Raw genomic sequence first — 19319 nt, 5'->3', positions numbered from 1 at the left:
GCTCTTGTTACCATGTTGTATGTTGATACTACGCAAATACATTGTGAGTTCAATTGCGACAGTGCGACGGAGCGCAATCAAACTTTACACAAGAAGCGTATCTTATCACACCACTCCGAAACGGTGCTCATACCGCGCCATGTCTTCCCGCTCTACTCCTGGGCGGAATAGTTACCCCTCTTTACCAACGTTCAACACCGGCGGACCGGACCCATCTTCTTCCTCAACTCGTCGTTCAATCAGAGCACCTTCCTTCACGCCTTCTTTCCAAACGCCAGACAAACATCGTCCTTCCGTTCCGGATGTATTCCACCGGCGCGACTCGGATCGTAGTTTCGTCTCTCAACATCGAGGTTCAATAGCTCCTAGTGTCGTCGGAACAAGTACAGGCACCATCACGGGCGGTGCTGGCAGGAGATCTAGACGAGATAGAGACGTAGGAAGTATTGGTGGACCTGGAGGTAGTCAGGAAGACTGGGCGAGTCTGGAACCCGATGAGGTGTTCAAGAGGCTGCCAGTACACGAGGTGAAGAGGGTGGAAGCGAAGATGAGGAGTGAAGCGTTGAATAAACAGTCGGAGCTAAGAGCGATGGTAGGGTAAGTGTCTGTGATCTTCAATCCCCACCTTCCGCCTCTGCTGCACCGACGATGGTGGTCGTGGAAGCTGATATCATCCAATACACAGAACGCGATATCGAGATCTCCTCACTTCCGCTACCCAAATAACATCCCTTCATTCATCTTCCCTTCGATTGTCCGACTCCCTTCGCGAGATAGCCAAATCTTGTACAAACCCGACCGATATCAACATCAACGTCGACGGTGATGCAGGGTCAGAACCCAGCGAGACAGAAGATGTGGTCAACCTGTTACCCGTGGCAGCTCATATGAAGCTACTACTTGATGCACCGGAGGGTGAGCAACCCAATCATACATCGTATCAACGCAACGACTGACATCAAGGTCTCTGATAGCGCTATACTCTTACCTGGCCCATCATGCTTATCTCAACGCGGCGTTCTTATGGTTGATCACAAGAGTGGTGAAAGAAGGCCTGTCAAGTATGCCCGAGGAATCAAGCGGAGTACGTGATACTGAACACACCTCAAGACTTGTATGCTGACTACAAGCTATCATGTAGCCATACCTTCCCCTTCTTCAGAAACAGTGGGAGACCCTTCTTCCCTTCCGAGGTCAAATAGTGTTACGCGCGACCGCTTCTCTCCGCTCAAAGGAGAAGCTGGAACCTAGAGTTCTCTCCGAAACACTACTCGCCATTGTTTTACTCGACAACCTACCCATCCCCGATGCGTTGAATCTTCTCCTTTCGCAACGGACAAAGGCGCTCCGAGACGTACTTCAACATACAGCCGAAGCGAGCTCGTCGAAGACTTCCCTATCACCCAACGCTAATCGAAAACGATCGAATTCGCGCATCCAAGCTGCCAACGCTACTCGTGAAGCTGCACACGAACGAGAAGCAATCGCTGGTGTATTGTCAGACTCCATCCACTGTTTGTTGGAAACGGTCGTAGCGGTGCAAACAGTATTCGAGAAACGAAAGATAAATACCCCAACAGGAGACAGCCTACTGGAAGAGATGATTCGACTGGTGCAAAAAGGCGAGGGCGCACCCTTGATACAAAATTCAACACCAGTCAAGCAGAACTCACACCAGCGTCGAGCATCTCGACTGGCCTCGATATCCCTTCCGTTGCCCAAGTTGTCTCCATCTTCAATACGACCGCCAGTGTCTACACCGTCAATACTGCAAGGTCTCCCGTCGTCCCAGATACTACTTCGCCATCTTCCTACGTCGATCACTGGCTTTACACCTTTCATCACGCCTTCTCCACCACCTGCCATTTCAGACAAATTGAAGGCTTGGCAATCGTCTTCGATCGAGCTGCTCAAGGAAGCCATTCCAGGATGGTTGACCGGACTGAGGAACGTCGCCGATATCTGGCATGTACGAGAATTGTTGAATAAGCTATTATCTGGTGGAGGAGATTTCGAGAAACTCATTCTGAACGCGTTGGAAGGTGAATGGAGCACGAGGGTCAAACAAGTCTGGGATGAACGGTTAGAGGGATTAGTGCGAGACGCCGAGGTGCAAATTAGAGATGCAGGAGAGTCGGTCCGAAATGACCCCCAAGAAAGTGGTGAGTTGGATATCTCTACGTCGATCTGGGCATGGACAATGGCTGATCCGGCGTTGCAGATAATATCCCTGATTCGTTCTTGTTCTCCGACATCACATTTCCCTCGGCACCCGCCATGTCCTTCTCTGCCGCTTCCCACAATTCGGCTTTCACCTCTTTCCTCTCCACGCTCAAGAAACGTACATCATACCGTACCCCACTGCTCGACCAAGTCCTCTCGTCGTTGGAGTCTGCTGCTGCAGCCATCAAAGCGGATATGGAAGGTCTCCCTTCGGCACTGCACGACGGATATGTAAGCAAAGTGAAAACTGCGTTGGACGATTTGGTTAAAGCCTTGGAAAAGGTATTGGAGTCCATGGGATCTGTAAGAGGAGACGGAAAAGGAGGTGTAGAGGCCGAGATGTTCGTTGGCAGGGTGGCATTATACTTGGCCAAAAGCAGTTCCTTCTTGGTTGATCTTACAGGAGCGGAAGAGGTAGATTCAGGTATGTTCTTTGGGTCCAAGAACCAACGCAGGACTCAGCTGACGTGAGGTGCAGATGGACTCGGGAAGGCTTTGCTGGCAGTCCATGCAAAGTCGACGCTACGATGGAAGGAAAGAGCTATTCAGGAAGCGCTTGTTCTCCTTGCACCGTTGTTTGAGCCTTATCGTGGAGCTTCAGAGATCAAAGCGACTTGGCAAGGTTAGTGTCTGGTGGTATGCTTAGTATCTGCTTCCGAGCTGATAATTATCACAGGTACTCAACCGTCTGCTCCGTCACATCCAATTATGGTATCCCTCCAATCTCTCGTATCCTCAACCAAGCAATTGGGTATACCGCCGAAAGTCGATCTGCCCGTAATCGAAGAGCTAGTAAGAGAATACGTGGGCGAAGCGAAGAAGCTCGAAGGATGGAAGAGCCAGACTTCGAGCGAAGCCTCGACGCAGGCAGCTGTAGACTCAGGGTTCTTGGTCTTCCTCGAAGGCAAGGAGGTGGAGAAGGACGAGTTGGTCAAGGGCTTCCTAAGCAAGGTGAGCTTTCTGATCGTCAAGCACTGTGGGACGGAACCAAGTTGACAGAACTCTCCACAGGTGCCTTCATCCATACCCAATTTCGAGGAAGAGTTACCAAAGATCATCGACCAATCTCTTCGCCGAACACAACTCCTCATTTACCCTCTTACTACACACCTTACGCCGTCCAAGACGACACCAGTCCAAACACTTGGACATGGTCATGGGCTCGATTCGAGAAACGCAGCTCTGTTGAGATTCGGGGCGCCAGTCGCAGGGAAAGGAGGGGCAGGTACGGAATTTAGAAGTCCTGTTCCCGTTGCTAAGCCTGGAAAGAGGATGGGCTTGTTGAGTATTGCAGCATGAGCGGGGGAGTCACAGGTCGCTAAGGAGGATCATGGAATAGAAGGAAGACCAATGCTTTGCATGGTGTATGCATTCAGCTATGGGTATATGTACAACTATATATGCAGGGTATGGTCGGACATCTGGACGCTTATGGTTTCGACAACTAATACTTGTCTGAGTGATGATGAGCGCTGCGCTGCGCTATATGACATTCTTGATGGCGACAGAACTGATGACAGCTCGGACCTTCTTCTCCTTTACATCGGGTGATTTGAGCGCGTTGAGCTCGTTGAGCTTGTACACCTAAGCGAGTAGGCGAAAGGGGATCAGCAACGATGCGCGTACGAATTGCCCTCAACCGTAGTCGGCCAATCCTGAGCGCGGCTGACGCTGGCTGTTGCTCTGTCGTCTACGCTGTGTCCTGCTTGATCGTTGGTAGAACAGCACAGAAATGTTGAGCCGACTATCGTAGTTGACGATCAAGACGAAACACCAACACCACCAGAATCACAGAATCACGAAATACCAACATGATCCCATGACATAAACTCACCTTATCAACTCTCGTCCAGTCCGTCGCGTTCTCTACTCTCCCCTCATCCCAACTGACCAACTCCCCCTCCACTACCCCGTTCATACCCTTCCAAACCTCCTCTGCGCCCACATCCGGACTCCCAAATCGGACAACGGCCAAGGTCGTCGTCGTATCGGAAATGCCATGTCGACGTATTGAGTCTGTGATATTATTATTGGGTGAAAGGGAGAGTAAGATCTCAGAATGGAGGTTGTGCGATCGGGTTTTCGGTTTGCCTGAAGTAGGGGCAGATGGGGAGGGGGTCGATGGTGTAGAGGTGTTGGGAGTGGGAGTGAGAGTGGTCGAGGATGAAGGTACGGTCTCTTGTAAGATTGAAAGGGATGAGAGGGTCGTCGTCAATGGTTCTGGGGCAGAAGGGGGAGATGATGGGAAAGCGTAGAGAAGCGTCGTCAAGATCGCAGTTAAGAGATGTTCTTTCGACACGAGCTATGTAAGAACTTAGTCAGCTTTATTGAATTTGGTTCACGGAATTCCGACTATGAATTTCTTGCTTCTGCTGTTAACGAGTTCTGAAACAGTGGAGCAGCAGCGCTACAAGCTTTGGAAACGAGCGTGATGAGGTATTGGATTGGAGCAAAAGTCAACTCACCAAGCCTGCTTCCACGAATCCAAAATCCACTTCTGCTCTCGCTCTATCCCCTTCTTCACCCTCCTTCACAGAAGCTGCTATCAGTCTCGTTCTGATCTCGGGGGCATTCGTCACATTCGAGAAGAGAGCGATGTGGATTGTGGAGTAGGCAGAGGGGAAGTTGGACAGGGTATAAGTTTCCATCTTGTGAAGAGTCGCTTTTCTTATAGCTTATTCCGATATAGTTGTGATGTTGGGGTCGCTGTGGAAGCGCTATTGCTCTTGATACGAATTGTCGAATGCAGTACTCGAGTAATGTTGTAATGGGTCGTCTTAACTTCATGACTCTGCGAGTGATTTAGCTAGACGAGACTGATTGTGGAGTGTCTACCAATCTCCGCTGACCGCAAGCGCGAGTGACTTTGATCGGTTGGACAGGATACAACGAATGACATAGGAGCGACAAGCTATGATACAAGGTGACACCAACACGTACAACGATGCCAAGTACCGTATACACGAATAGACAAGGAGTTATGACTCGGAATGAAATGGTCACCGTACAGAACAAACACGGTACAAGCTATTCTCAACGTCTGACCTTCATCCTCTTACTAAGTCCAGGTTGGATCATCGCTGGAGCAGAGACGATCCGTCGTCTTGGGACGACTCGGTCCAAATTCTCGTTCTCTGACATCTTCTCCACTTCATACTCCCCTTTTATCCTATCCCTTGCTTTCACATTACCCTCCAGCACGTTCTCCTCGCCATCTTTAGCCTTCAATACTCCCTCATTCCAAGCCTTGACACGTTCAATATCAAGCTGATCGTTCGTAGGTGACCTGCATCCTGAGATCGAGTACTTTGTATTGGGAGGGTGGGCGTACATCGGTCTCTTTCCGAAAGGAAATCGAGGGTTATGGAATCGGCTGGCTTTGCGCTTGTGAGAAGGGTAGAACGGCTTAGAGTGGAACTCTGGTTGTTGACGATGATGCCCCGCAGGTCGATTGTTTCGCCCGATATGGTTCGCCCGGTACGGATAGTGTTGGTAGAGAGGCTCGGTGGCGATAGGTTGATATGTTCCCGGCGGTGGAATCGCCTCTGGGAGATCGACCACTTGCTGTGAAGGGTAGTATGGCGGAGGCACGATATCATATGCAGGTGGAGAGTAGTTGTATCGATACGCCGAGTTGTCGATTGCGAAGTACGGTGGTAAGGTCCCATAATATGTGTTCGCAGCCGTTGGACGAGAGTTCAGGTAAATGGCCATCAACAATCGATACGACGGGGCAAATAACCTTGCGAGCGGATTAAGCGGTCGTCGTCTGCGCGAAGACGGTTGTGGAGGAGGAGCAGGAGGGGGATGTCGACATACTGCACATCCGGATGAATTGTGGATGTATGGAGGACAGTGGAAGAATTCAGGAGGGGGAGGGGGTGTTTGGGGTGGTGTGAAGTATGAGGTCATGGCGTTGACGTGGGGTTTGGGTCTGAAGTTGGGTTTTCCTTCAAGGACTTTCGGGTTTTGTAGATGATGAGACGACAAGAATTTGTCAAGAATACAAGGTAGTGAAGCAGGATGGGAAAGAGAAAAGAAAGAATGTGAAAGAGGGTGCGGAACGAGTTGATGTAAATGTAGTTGCAGCTGACTCAACGCTGCGCATGAACCTTCCTTGCCGATACCAAACATTTTGCCATATAACCGCTTCTACGAACATCAACAAGGGTTCACTCGTCTGCTGGAACGATACTGTTCGAACAATACGTTCTCTTGGGTTCGAGCAATCGCATTGCAAGTTGAGTCTATTCCCAGTTGGCTTTATGTCAATAATTACCATAATCGCGTTTCTCCCTCAGACAGGATTATCTGATAAAGACCACGGTTAATAGTACAACTGCAAGAGGGGTGAATTACTAGTACAGGTCAAACCGTGACAGTGACGTAGCCTGCGACTTGGAGCATTAACCGTTCTACTGCTTCGTGACAATCAAGATCTGCATCTAGTTTGTATGTGTGTTCCGTTTCATTTCCTTTCTTTCGCTTATGCGATTTTTGTTTTGGCTCTCGTCGACGTGGAATGCGTCCATTGTCCAGTCCTTCTATGTCATCTATTCCCACATCTCGGTGTGCGAGATAACGGGACTGAGAGTACAAGACCAATTCATCAGCATACTTCAGCCAAACGGTGTTACGAAGTCACTTACGAGATCTCACGGGAGATAGGAGCGTGGATCGAGGTGTGAGATGGGATACCCTCGACCTGGAAAATGTCAGCGTCTGCGCCCCCGAAGGTTTGTCCGAATTACTTACTCGGTGGAAAGCGTTGAGGTTCTTGTGAGCGGTGATCTGGAAGACAGAGGCTGTTCCTTGTCTATAAGGAAGGTGGTCAGTTTCGTGTGCAGCCCTCAACTAAATTTGATTGCAACATACCGGGAAGCACTGTTTGTTCGGAACACAGTCAGCAATCGTTTCAGTTTTCGGCAGTATGGAGTTTTGCTCACATGACGGAGTAGGCCAAGAAGTAGACCCAGATCCTGTACCATCTCTCGCCGTACTTGGCGATGACCTTCTCCTTGTTGGACAACCAGTTGAGGTACCATCGGTGAATAGTAGCAGAGTAGTGGACACCAAGGACATCAACGGACTTGATCTCAAAGTTGGCAGCCTCGAGCTGACTGATGACCCATCCGAGGGGAAGGGAGGCATCGGCACCGGGGAACACATATTTGTTCATGCTGCAGATACGTGTGGTCAGTTGTTGCTAGGATAACTGGGACAGAGACAACACTCACAAAAGACCCCAGTTGAGATCCTCAAACTGCCAGTTGGTCCTGATACCAGCGACTTGGAACACGAGGATACCATTATCGTCAAGCAAGTCGTAGACCTCTCGCAAGAAAGTGCCGTATCGCCTAATACCGACGTGCTCAGCCATCTCAAGGCAGGAGATCTTGTTGAAGTAGCCCTTGGGGTGAGGGATCTCTCGGTAGTCCATACACAGGATTCGACCTTGTTCCTCGGGGACGCCGTTCTCACGAAGCCTTCGGTTACCGAATGCAGTCTGGTTCTTGCCGAGAGTGACTACACAATGGAATAAATCAGCTATACGCGCAAACCCTCAACCGTCGCAAAGACTTACCTCCAGTAACGTCTGCGCCGTAGTTTTTCCCAGCAAATGCGGCAAGTGTACCCCAGCCACAACCGATATCAAGCATCTTGTCGCCCTTCTGGAGGTTGAGTTTCTCACAAACCATAGTGAGCTTGTTGTCCTGAAGCTCTTCCAAAGTTTCCTGACGGTTGATGTCCTTGATAACACCGGAAGTATAGATCATTCGAGGTCCAAGGAACCAAGAGTAGAAGTCGTCACCCCGGTCGTAGTGGTCACGGACTTGCTCCTCGTCCTGAGACTGGGAGTGGACAATGACTTCGGGGATGAGGTTCATGAAGACGTATCGGAAGAGCTGTAATTAATGAGTCAGCTAATGATCACTTGGCACGAGAGTCCATTTAGCTTACCTCGGGAGTGAATTCGAACGAAGCCCAATCGTGTCTGTACTCCATGATTTCCAAAACGTCACCTTTGAATTCTGCCTTGCCATCAAAGTAAGCATCGTGGAAGACCTGCATGGGGATCTTCTTGGTCTCATTGTACTGCTTCAATTTGGCGTCCTTCAATTCGATGTAAGTGGAAATGGGCTTCCCGGGGAAAGTGATCTTCTCGTTGACTCGAGCACCGTACTTGGACTTGAAAGTCCAGTAACCGACAGCGGTAGGAACACCGGTGAGGATGAGGAGGAAGAAGTAAAAAGTCCATCCGGTACGGAAGGGAAGGATCTTGGTGATGAGCCAAGGGACGAGGATGACAGCTGCCGCGAGCTGATAGTTGGAGAAAGCGGCAGATCCCTCAGCAGGAAGAGGGGCGTTGGCGATAGCCGGGTAGTTGGTGCTGCATGAAAGGTTAATCAGCTCAGGCAGCTCGTCTCCAGAGCGTGAAGATGAGCTCACGTCCTAACAACCTGTACAGGCTCTCCACCATTGAGTGTCTTCTCCTGGTCGGCCATTTTGGGTTGTTTTTGTTGGGGGAGAGAGGAAAAGAGGGAGCTGATAATTCAGGTGAATGAACGCCCAGATATATAATCTCTCGTACGCGACGCATCCCTCTCAGATCCCATTTCCACGTGCCTGCTTTTCCCCTTGTGTGGCATTTCACTGATCAGCTTATCACTGTACCTTTACACGTCATCACTTGTCACCTTGAACGCGATCATGGTTGATTTCAGTGTAAACATAAAGATTGCAAGGTGATTCAACTAATCATCCTCTGCCTCCTACATATTGTCCAACAACTACTGTCTTGTCATCAACATCACATCCGATGCCTCCCACCAGGGCTTCAGCCGAAGCTGGGCCATCTTGGATACCCTACCGGGGCTCATCATTGCGCCCTGACCCTGATCGCCGCATGACGCGACAAACGCTGTCCTTCCAAGTTGATCCGCAAGTTGATCCCTCACGTGTCGCGCGTTCATCATCAGCCTTCTACGACCGAACACCGCTGTCATTCAGAGAACGCTCAGTCTCCTTCCAACCTCAAGAACACAATCGCAAAGAAACTCCCAGACTGCGAAAACGAATATCAAGACACAAGCGGAATGTGTCTGGCGCGTCACATCAATCTATACACCTTTCCCCGCCTGTCCAAGCTTCAAGATCACTAGTACGCAAGTCCTTGACCGGTTCGGCTGTCTTGGGGATGACTATAAATGATCGTGCGGAGATCTTGGCAGATGTAGCGGGAGATTGCTTGGTAACTTTAGTCAAGTCAGCGTTCGAGGAAAGACCGCGGTCAAGACGAAACGCCGAGCAGGATGAAGCGAGGAAGGCTTGGGAAGGTTTATACGGTGAGGCATGTTATCTTTAAATACTCATGAGCGTTCAGCTGACGGAACCGTCCAAATCAGCCATAAGACAATCTTACATCTTTCCTCCATATTCCCCGCCCTTCCCGCTTCCTACGGATATTCTCGAATCGTTTCATTCACAAGTCCGTGCGGCAGTCGATCCTTCCACATTGACTCGAGCGGTTCAGCTTTCCAACCTTGCCACCTTTATATGGTCGATCCTGCGTCCCGACGAAGCTGGGAGCATGTTAGCAGCACTTGACATGGATGATGAAGATAATAAGGCCGGACGAGTGACGAGAGCAAAAGGGAAAGCAAAAGCTACCGACGTGGATTTTGAGTTATTGAAGAAGGTCAGAAGGCGAAACGCAATTTTGTTATCAGCTTGGAAGAGGTTCTGGCTTATAGTCGTACCGAGGGATAAGAGGACGAGTGAAAGTGCTTTGAGAATATGGCTGGATTTCGCGACTCAGGTGAGTTCAGAGTCTGCGAATAAGTGAAAGGGAGGTTAACCTTTGGTGATAGATCCAATTGGTGTATCGTTGTCGATGGATCGGCTCGCACTCGCAGCTTGATGATTCGCTACCCCCTCCACCACCTTTACAAATTCGTGATCTGTTCTCGCCTTCAGCTGTAGGCCGGTATGGCCAGTGGGAGATCTCGGAAGATTTCGACTCTCAAAGTATTGATGAAGAGAAATTCAATATTGAGGAAAGGTGGAACACCTTGGCAAAGCGACGGGCGAAGGAGGTAGGTGCCTGCGTCTCGCGTTATCTACATGTTGGACGTTGGCTGATTGAAATATAGTTGAACTCCCTTGCCACAGAGGTTTTAATGCGAAAATATCCTTACATCGTCTTTCAACAAGAGATGATGGCCTATATCCAGCATGAGATCCTCGGTAGTCCCAACGCTGCCTTGGTGAGATGAACAACACTCATTTGCGAGATCACAAGCTGACGCGCTCTACTGTAGCTTACGCCGGGTCGGCGACGTCTCCTCATCGGATCTGCTGCTGAAGTGGAGGAATCGTCGAGCGAGAGCGATCCGAGTAATGGCATGGATGATGATGTTTCGGACCCCAGTGAACAAAACTCGCGGACTGGCATTGAGGAAGACCCAAGCGACGACCCGATAGATCACGATCTCCTCGCAGAGATCGCAAATGAGCTCGACCAAGAGCAGCAATCACTTAAGAATCGTTCTGCCCCGCAAACGCATGATGGAGGCGAAAACATCACTGACGACCTTGCGTACCAGCAAGACGAGGTCGAAGAAGAAACCGAATGGATCGTGAAAGATCACCAGCAGGCCCGGGCAGCCGCTCAGGCTGTCCCCTCTGGTCGTTTCTTTGCCAGACCGCATGCGGACGACAACGCGGATCAGAATCTACCTCCAAGGTTCAACTGGGCTGCGAGGCAGGCGGATGCCATGCAGGTCGATTGGGAAAGCCAGTCAGTCAATGGAAGCGAAGGTTCTGCGGAATATCAATCTCACTCCAATCCTCAAGAGGACGACGTCCCTTCGTCTCCAGTCGTATCTGGTATAGAGGCGTCACATACAGGCAATATCAGGGCTTCTGGACGCCGTTCATCTCCTCCTCCGTTGCATGCTTCTCGCACGTCTTACCTCAACGTCAACAAATCCACTACGCCTCGACCGTATCGAGTAGTCGGCCGTGATAGCACAATCGCAATGCCTCCCGCAGCGCCCGACTCGCCGTCAGGCTCATCCAATGAAGAAGAGGAGTTCGTTGAAGAGGAAGCAACACCAGAGATGTCAGGTGAAGAGGAAAATATCGCCGATCTTCTTCCAGATATGGCTCAATTCACTACGAGAGTTGCGCAAACCTCGTCAAACGGTCCACAAACACCTCAACAGGAGGATGGCGAACCACGAACTGCCGATCTGCTATCGGATGGGAATATGTTGACTGGAGAGGGAATTCTTGTACAGCCTGTTTCCGCAAACGGAGCTGGTTTTGACATGGACATACCTGATGACGAGCCGGATTTGCGTGATGGTGATCTGGCTCAGACCACTTCGCAAGCAGCGTTCATCTCGTCTCGTCCCCGGAAAAGTCTCGAAGCTCATCAATTCGCCTTGCCTGACGAGGAGGAAGATCATGAGGATCGAGAACTGCTTCATCAAGCCCAACGAGCTCGAGAACTCGACCGCCTCCCCGCTATCAAGCCCGAACCGATGCCACGTCACGATCGAATTGAGGATGAACGCCCTTTCCGACCGTTGTTATTGCGAGGCGGCAGGGCACAACCGTCCCAGCTGCGCGACGAGGACGATCCATACTTGGTCGACGAGAACGGATCGCCCCTCGAGCCTGACGAGTTGTATATGGTCCCGCTCGACCATGCACCCCAGAAATCGCAAATACATGGAAAGCTCGGCAACACGCAATCGACGTATTGTCGTCTCACAGGTCCTCGACGGTGGGCAAAAGAAGAAGAGCTCCTTCTCTACCGGACTGTGCAGAAGGTGCCAATGGAAGAAGAGTATCCACTACGAGCGGCTTGGTTCCTCCATGGAGAGTTTGGCAGGTTTAGCACCGCGTTGAAGTGGTTTAACACTCAGCACATGAAGGATAAGATGAGAGTGATTGTATCTTCACGCTTGAATAAGGGACGTCCAGTAGTCGGACGGGCAAGATTCTGGCTGCCCAAAGGTAACCCTGGGAAATTACAATATGAGGAGGAGTTGGAAGAGACGAAAAGAAGAGCAGAAGTGCGGGAAGAAGAAGAAGCACGGCAGCCAGCAGACGCTGCAGCTCGACCGCAAGAGGGACCAGCTCAGTTGGCACAGGAGGACGAAGATGGCGAGTCAGATGTGGAAGGTGTAGACCAAGAAGACGAGGTCGAAGAGCTCATCGATGATGATGATTTCCCTGAAGCTGTGACTGTGAGTGTGTTACATAACCAGATCTCGGTGTCAGCGTTGATTTATATGGTGAAGTTTGATATCGATGAGAACCATCTAGCTTCGCAACGACCTAGATCCACCCCGAAGGGTAGACGTAATCCCAGAAGGAAATCCAAAGGAAGGAGATCTTATGCTCAGATGGTCGAGGCGGAGGAAGTTTCAACTCCAGCCGGTCCTAGCGGTGCTCAAGCACGAGCCGAGCGATACGCAAAGCGGCAGCATCGGGAGGAACAAACAGGAGATGGACAACAGACAGGTGCGGATGAAGCGTCGAGTAAAAGGCCAAGGCGGAGATCGGAAGTGGTGATTGAGATCACCCCTACTCGACCGACAGGAGAAGAGCAGGAGGAAGTTGTTAACGACCAAGAACCAACACCACAGCCTTCGAAGAGGAGACGACAGAAACCTACCCGTTATACCAAATATGCTCGGAAGACAGTAGGGGTTACTGGACAACGTGCACGCAAGACTGCTCAGCCAACAATCAACCGCTTGCCTGAGCCAGAAGTGGAGGAGGACAGTCCTGTAGACGACGCGCATATCGAAGAAGAAGGCGAGCAGGCAAACATCGCAGGCAGCGCAGTGCAAGCGACGCAGTACACCGATGGAGAGGAGGGAGGGGGAGTAGAGGACGGCTTGTCGGACGACGATGTAGCACAGGAAAGGGAAGCAATCAAGAGAAGAGTTTTGGGACTTGCATGATTTTTCATCGGAACTGGAACAGACGAGCAATTCACGATATAACGAATGATAGTTTATAATATGTGTGAATACCGGAGTGATCTTCATTGCCGGGCGAATGTATACTTATACATCCACATTTTCATACTGAGTATCAGACATCCAAACAAGGCGGATCAGCTAACTCTGCTCCGAAATTTGGTACTTTGGAGAGATCGATCGGCGCCGTGAGGTACGATACGCTGATCACACGACCGTAGAAATCTTCCCAATTCCACCATCTCTCTCCACCAAGCGGATCGCTCAATTGCCATCTGCGCAATGCAACAACTATACTTAGCACCAATCATGCTATGTTGTGCGTGGTAGCCTAAACTCACTTCTTTGTGTCTTTGTTCGCTAAAACTGCATAATTCCGATTACCATATAGCATGTGACCGTTAACCTTCCTATCCCCATCGGCTGTCTTGATAATCACTGGTCTTTTCTCATTTACTGCTTTGGTCAGAGTATCTCCTGATCAAGAGAGATTCAGGTCAATCAAGATCTCTTTGGTTGGAACCCATGTTGGCCTCAGTGGAGTAAGGTGTATTAAAGCAATCCAGATCAGGTCATTGTCCTGACATGACTCACCAAGATCATAGTCTGATCCAAGTTTATCCCTCTTTGCCTCTTGTCCTGTCAGACTTGCCAAGCCATCTGCAGAACCACGTGGCCAAATGGTATGATTATTGAAATCTCCGCCATTGAAATCATTTCCTCTTGTGAAAAGAGCTGCAGCCCACCTGTTGTCCAAATGGAGGATTAGTGACAGGACCCTTACAATGAGGCAAGGTGACTATCGCCCCCTACAGGTGTCTTCTTCATTGAGGTAGATTTGACCAGACACTCACCAATGATCTTCAACATTCTTCATTGCAACATGTTTCACCTTGTCATAATCATATGTGGCAACATATGAATCACCCTTACTGTCCCATAATCCAATCTTTACCCCAGCTCCTTTGAGATCTGTTGCTTGCCTAGTATCATTCATCAAGCGGGTTATGGCTTTTTGGTCGATGTGAAGAATGCTCTTTACAGCTGCAGGCCAGAAATTGCTTCCAAGGTCTTTTGCTGCAAATAACCAACCCAGTCAATCAGTCTTCAAACAGGCTTGTGTGACTAAACAATGTATATGGTATTGTACATGGGACGTGCAAGGTTTATAACGTATGCACTAGCATTGACAAACTTACTGATGGTGGTATCACCAATGTTGGGACCTTTCTCTTCATATAACACAGTCATGTGGGTGTCTGGTCCAAAGAAGACACTGCTGAAACTTGCAGCTGGAGCAGCCCATACTGGAGCAACAGCCAACAGGATAGCTAAAGTGGGTGTCAGTCTTTGCTCTATAGATGTGACTCAGGGAAGGGCAATGGTTGAAATGATTGTCTACCTCCAGTGATCTGCAAAGTACTCACTAGCAATACTGATGTTTCTTGATAACATGTCTGAGGTACTGCCCACAAGATTATCACACACACAGATCACAGGCAGTTCCAATCTGCTAAGTATTATATTACAAGTTTCAGTCTTGATACATGTTGATGTCTATTGATTTTCTTTCACTATCATAGACAAAGGGTTCATTCATTGACACACAAAGGTAGACATGAGCCTTTTGAACCTGAATATTTTCAAAAGGATGAACACAACAACTCCAAGTCTGCCAAGTGCTATGAGTGTTTCGACTGATTCCTGGAGTATGTCTCTAGACCATTATTAGGTCCCACAGGGTGCCAAGCAGAACTGTTATGAATATTTACAGGCTACAATGAATCACTACCTTACATTGTAAGGGACAATCAAAGGGTGATGTTTCACATGTATCAAGCAAGCAGTCCTTTATAGTATAGCTCCCCTTTCGCTACATAGGATTACATGATATTCCCTTGATCAGTTTCGATCCATTATAGCACTTCACATCAGTATTGGAGCAGCTCAGTATACATGTATCAATTGGCACACTTGCCACCACAGCACATTCTAGGCAGACCACCTTGTCACTCCTCACTTATTGACCCATTAAGCAAACGAAGTACCCTCAGAACTCAGTCCGAGCTCAAGTTCATCAACGATGCCGTTCATCAATGAGCCCACCCAAGCTTTTGAGCCCAATCCCACTTCTGCTTCTGTTACCAAGGAAAGAGGTGTGAAGAAGTTTCTGCAGCTCATCAAGTTCCCTCAGCCTGATAGCTTTATTCTCTCTGCTCATAGAGGCTATAAATGGGGTGGCACCGCTGAGAATGTAGGTTTCTCTTTCCACCAGATCTGTCGAATATCCAGGAACTGATATACCCCTTCATCTGCTTATCAAGAGCAAAGCTGCCCTGAGGAAAGCAGTAGCAGAAGGGTTCATTTGTGTGGAGGTTGATGTCAGGATGACTTCTGACAATGTCCCAGGTACGTTCAGTGTGCCTGAGGAAGCATCTGGACAGATTACTAATGTTCTGTGATTGATTGGATTCAGTGATTGTTCATGATGCTACAATTGGGAGGGTCACCAACATTGCAGAACACTTGGGAAGATCTGGTGAGCTTTGTTGCTTCCACTTCCACTAAGGTGCAGTGGGAGGGACCCATGCCAAAACTCTGCTGACTGCCCTGAAGATGTGTACAGTCCGTTCACTGGGAAAGGATACAATCCGCAAGTCTCACAGACTCCATGGTATGGTTTGAAGGAGAATCTTACTCTGAAAGAGGAACATGGCCACTTGGTGTAAGTTCCATGAACATTTGTGTCAAGACAGACTGAAAATATCATCTGGACATGTAGTGATGAAGGTGTTCTCACCTATGAAGCAATGTGAGTTCTCCAGGCTTCTACTATGACTGTTGACATCATTGATTTGTGACCACAAACTATAGGCTGGACTTTATCAAGGATGAAGGCCTTGACTTAATCATCTTCATGGATATGTGAGTGTTTCCTTTCAAATTTGCCTGAAGCTATTTCACTCATATTGATCTGCATACAGCAAAGACAAGGCAGCCATTCCCATCATGTATGACATCACAAAGAGACGCGCAAATGCTGCTGGAGTTCCTGCAATTGGTAAGCTGTCCAGTTAACTGACCTAAAGTTCAAGGCTGATCTTGGTAATTTCTTCTATCAAGAGTGGGTGGTCTGGAAGTTGTTTATCCATTACTACCCTACTCCAGAGGATCTAGAGGCAGAGACTTGGTGGCAGGATGCTGTGCAGAATGGCAAGCCTGCCTACATTCCAGTATTTGAGCCTTTTTCTGCAAGGATGGTGAAGGATCGTAAGTCAACAAACATCTCCCTTAATGAGCAATATCAATCAGGCATCTCACTCGTTGGTTAACCAGGAGATAAAATGCTGATTGGTCTTGACAGCTTTGGCATCATGCAAAGCATTTGCCCAGAAGCCATACACACTTTCCTTGGAGATAGGTTGCAGGAGTCCCAATGGCTATTTGGGAGATTTGCTTTCCTATGCAACTTCTCCAGAATGCCCAATCAAGTCAATTGGGTTCTTTGCTGCCCTGGGTGATCTGTGGCCATGGGATGGCAAAGAGATCCTGTGAGTCAAAACAGCTATCCAATAGGCCTGCAGCCTGAAATTTAAGATTGATGCTCCCCTGTCAGTTTTGACACAGGTGATTTTGAGATGCCATGGGATGTGGAAAGCCAAAAGTCCAAACTGCTTTTCCTGTACACGTATGTACTGATTTTATCACATTGCTGGAGAGGAGCTGATTGATTATGACACAGTGATTCACCAAAGACCCATGATCAGCTGCTTGTGAAAGGTGAATCTCCAAATGGACATGATCACAGAGACAATCCAGGTGTGTTTCACAAGATCAAATGGCACCAACCGACATGAAGTCAGCACTAACATTCTGTGTCAATAACTCAGAGCTCTACAAGTCCCTTGGTTTCACTTGGACAATTGGTGAGTATTGCAACCGGTGATATTTGGGGCGGAAAGATGTGCTGACTATGGCTCCTGAATGGCAATCTTAGCTGACAACGGTGTTACACTGAGAAAGAAGGGGATTGTTACAATGTGAGAATGTGTGTCTGACTATGCAGAGGACCAATGCAGCCATGACCTGCCATTCTTTTTATTACTTTTCTGTAGATTGTGTCTTTGTCACTCCATCCCTTGCATGACAGCACACAGAGCCATCAGTGGTACAATGTTTCCATTTGGATGTATACCAATATCTCCTGGACCCAGTCCTCACTGTCAACCCCTCCTACTCAAACGATCAGATGGCAAGCCACTTCTTCTGTCCATAGTGACAGGACAGGATTCTCAACAGTCAGGGAAGTGACCAAATGTGCACAGTCAATCTTGTGATCACCCACACCACACACTTGTACCTCTTTGACTGTATGTATACTCCTCCTCACAGGCTCAAACCCCCACTCCAATGACACTGCAGTGCAGTGTAGGGCAGTATGTACATCATACAGCCAGGAAGGCAAACTGCAATGCTGGAAGACCACTTTGTGGTTCTCACATCACAAAACCCTTCTGTGTCATGACGGTCACTGCCACATACATCACGTGACCTACAAGATCCCGACGCACTCGCCGCTCTGCTTGCTATTCTTGTTGAACTTGTAGAACTTCATTCAACGAACCCATCTATTATTCGGTCTAATTTGACGAACTCGCCGAGTTGTAGAATATCGCTCAATGTAGATGGACGGTGTAGCACTCCACCGTAGGTCTCTTAGCAGGCCAAGCGTGGTACCACCGAGATTCGACGGAGAAGGGCTAACCGTCCGGTTCTCGTTCAACCGCTCTTGCATTATTACTTCGTTCGAGATTCGTTTGTGTCTAAGTCGAGAAAGGGTAGTGTGTCGTACTCGTACATGTCTCATAGTGCTGTAGGATTATGTGTGTACTATTATCTAACTACCGTCCAACTAACTAAATAGCTACGGAAAGGGGAAAGGAAATATGTGGATTAAATGCTAACTTCCGCCGACCCCAAGGCATTCCTTCTGAGGAGGCCCAGTCGATGGTCAGCGGAACTACTGTCGAGAGTGTACTAGGTTGTCGATCGAAGTTACTATAAAGCGTATTAGAACATCCTCCTTTATTCCTCTCATAGAAGCTATCTTATCCCTCAACGAAGCTTCGCCGAGCTTCCGTCAACTTTCATCCTAAATATTCACGTCACTCAGTGGAGTTTCCGTCGATGTCCGCTCCTATCCTCGACGGACCTTGTTGTACCACAACGGACGGACAGATGGATGGATGGATGGATGGATGGATGGATGTACAGGAGAATGGCTATTCTCATCTTTGTACTCTTTTCCTTAGTGATTTCCCGATTGAAAGTCATACACCGTACCTTCGCTATCGCCCTTGACGATATCACATAGCCTTCAGTCAGTCCAAGGCCACAACACTCATCCTGAGGTTGTTCTCTTCGGAATCTCATCGTTTTCGTTATTCTCGCTGAGTATCTCGTCCATCTCGTCATTATAGTTGACGCCTTTGGCGAATATCACTCAACCTTGTCTCCGTGGTGTGTTAGGGCCTCATTGACTGAAGCCTCTGCTGATCATCGTGACAATATGCGCCAGCCAATGTAATCACATGAGAAGCAAAAATATCTCCAACCTTCTGAAGCCTCCACAAAATCCCGTAGCATAGTTGAATTTGTGGTTTTCAAGTAACATAACATGCTATTACCTTCCGCTGGACCAGGCATTGGCTCCCCAATGAACAAAGGAGGAGTACTCCATGGCACAACAGTGTCCCTTAAAAACTCAATGAAACAGTTCCCTCCTGGTTTCACTCATCAACCCTCTCTGTGACCCTCTGGTACATCCCTCACCTCCTAACAATCAGGGGTTCTTCTTGTCCCTTTGTTACCCTTTCATGATGTGGAACAGAAGGTCAAACCATTTGCACAGGACAAGGAGCATATCCACAATGGATATAAAGGCCTGTGGCTATTCACTAATGGTTTATAAGCGCATGATGGTGTTGTAGTCTTGCAATAGTATTCACTAGCATCAACTTCATTTTTGCACCACTGCACAGACACTTGATACAGCTTTTACAACAAGAACAACATCCTACTTTGCCACACCAAGAT

The 19319-nt window shown here is 48.7% G+C and overlaps 7 protein-coding genes across 7 annotated transcripts; 3 read left to right on the top strand and 4 right to left on the bottom strand.

Annotated features, from left to right (window-relative positions):
* Nucleotides 1-139: 139 nt before the first annotated feature.
* CI109_100863 (uncharacterized protein) lies at nt 140-3522 on the top strand (the record flags this gene model as incomplete). Its single annotated transcript, XM_032007238.1, has 8 exons — nt 140-597; nt 686-915; nt 975-1084; nt 1142-2162; nt 2222-2647; nt 2702-2845; nt 2900-3174; nt 3235-3522. The coding sequence occupies 8 exons, from the start codon at nt 140-142 to the stop codon at nt 3520-3522; spliced, it is 2952 nt and encodes a 983-aa protein (XP_031858470.1).
* Nucleotides 3523-3705: 183 nt separating this feature from the next.
* CI109_100862 (uncharacterized protein) lies at nt 3706-4871 on the bottom strand (the record flags this gene model as incomplete). Its single annotated transcript, XM_032007237.1, has 3 exons — nt 3706-3807; nt 4058-4525; nt 4689-4871. The coding sequence occupies 3 exons, from the start codon at nt 4869-4871 to the stop codon at nt 3706-3708; spliced, it is 753 nt and encodes a 250-aa protein (XP_031858469.1).
* A 385-nt stretch (nt 4872-5256) lies between these two features.
* On the bottom strand, nt 5257-6357 carry CI109_100861 (uncharacterized protein; the record flags this gene model as incomplete). The annotated part of the gene is made up of 1 exon (XM_032007236.2): nt 5257-6357. The coding sequence occupies one exon, from the start codon at nt 6355-6357 to the stop codon at nt 5257-5259; it is 1101 nt and encodes a 366-aa protein (XP_031858468.2).
* Nucleotides 6358-6776: 419 nt separating this feature from the next.
* On the bottom strand, nt 6777-8729 carry CI109_100860 (uncharacterized protein; the record flags this gene model as incomplete). Its single annotated transcript, XM_032007235.1, has 9 exons — nt 6777-6810; nt 6873-6928; nt 6979-7039; nt 7099-7107; nt 7170-7403; nt 7461-7749; nt 7808-8129; nt 8185-8614; nt 8674-8729. 9 exons carry the CDS (start codon nt 8727-8729, stop codon nt 6777-6779), a joined length of 1491 nt encoding a protein of 496 aa, XP_031858467.1.
* A 314-nt stretch (nt 8730-9043) lies between these two features.
* Nucleotides 9044-13205, top strand: CI109_100859 (uncharacterized protein; the record flags this gene model as incomplete). Its single annotated transcript, XM_032007234.2, has 6 exons — nt 9044-9569; nt 9630-10042; nt 10095-10319; nt 10377-10490; nt 10545-12482; nt 12537-13205. The coding sequence occupies 6 exons, from the start codon at nt 9044-9046 to the stop codon at nt 13203-13205; spliced, it is 3885 nt and encodes a 1294-aa protein (XP_031858466.2).
* A 133-nt stretch (nt 13206-13338) lies between these two features.
* On the bottom strand, nt 13339-14678 carry CI109_100858 (uncharacterized protein; the record flags this gene model as incomplete). Its single annotated transcript, XM_032007233.1, has 6 exons — nt 13339-13498; nt 13565-13700; nt 13818-13969; nt 14078-14300; nt 14423-14554; nt 14651-14678. 6 exons carry the CDS (start codon nt 14676-14678, stop codon nt 13339-13341), a joined length of 831 nt encoding a protein of 276 aa, XP_031858465.1.
* Nucleotides 14679-15306: 628 nt separating this feature from the next.
* CI109_100857 (uncharacterized protein) lies at nt 15307-17267 on the top strand (the record flags this gene model as incomplete). The annotated part of the gene is made up of 13 exons (XM_032007232.1): nt 15307-15477; nt 15548-15632; nt 15700-15762; nt 15840-15948; nt 16006-16035; nt 16098-16148; nt 16208-16284; nt 16347-16493; nt 16588-16774; nt 16840-16911; nt 16966-17042; nt 17114-17149; nt 17221-17267. 13 exons carry the CDS (start codon nt 15307-15309, stop codon nt 17265-17267), a joined length of 1152 nt encoding a protein of 383 aa, XP_031858464.1.
* Between the last annotated feature and the right edge of the window lie 2052 nt (nt 17268-19319).

The sequence above is a fragment of the Kwoniella shandongensis genome, chromosome 2, assembly GCF_008629635.2.
Source record: "Kwoniella shandongensis chromosome 2, complete sequence".
Taxonomy (NCBI): domain Eukaryota; kingdom Fungi; phylum Basidiomycota; class Tremellomycetes; order Tremellales; family Cryptococcaceae; genus Kwoniella; species Kwoniella shandongensis.
This window is presented reverse-complemented; position numbering and strand designations above follow the sequence as displayed.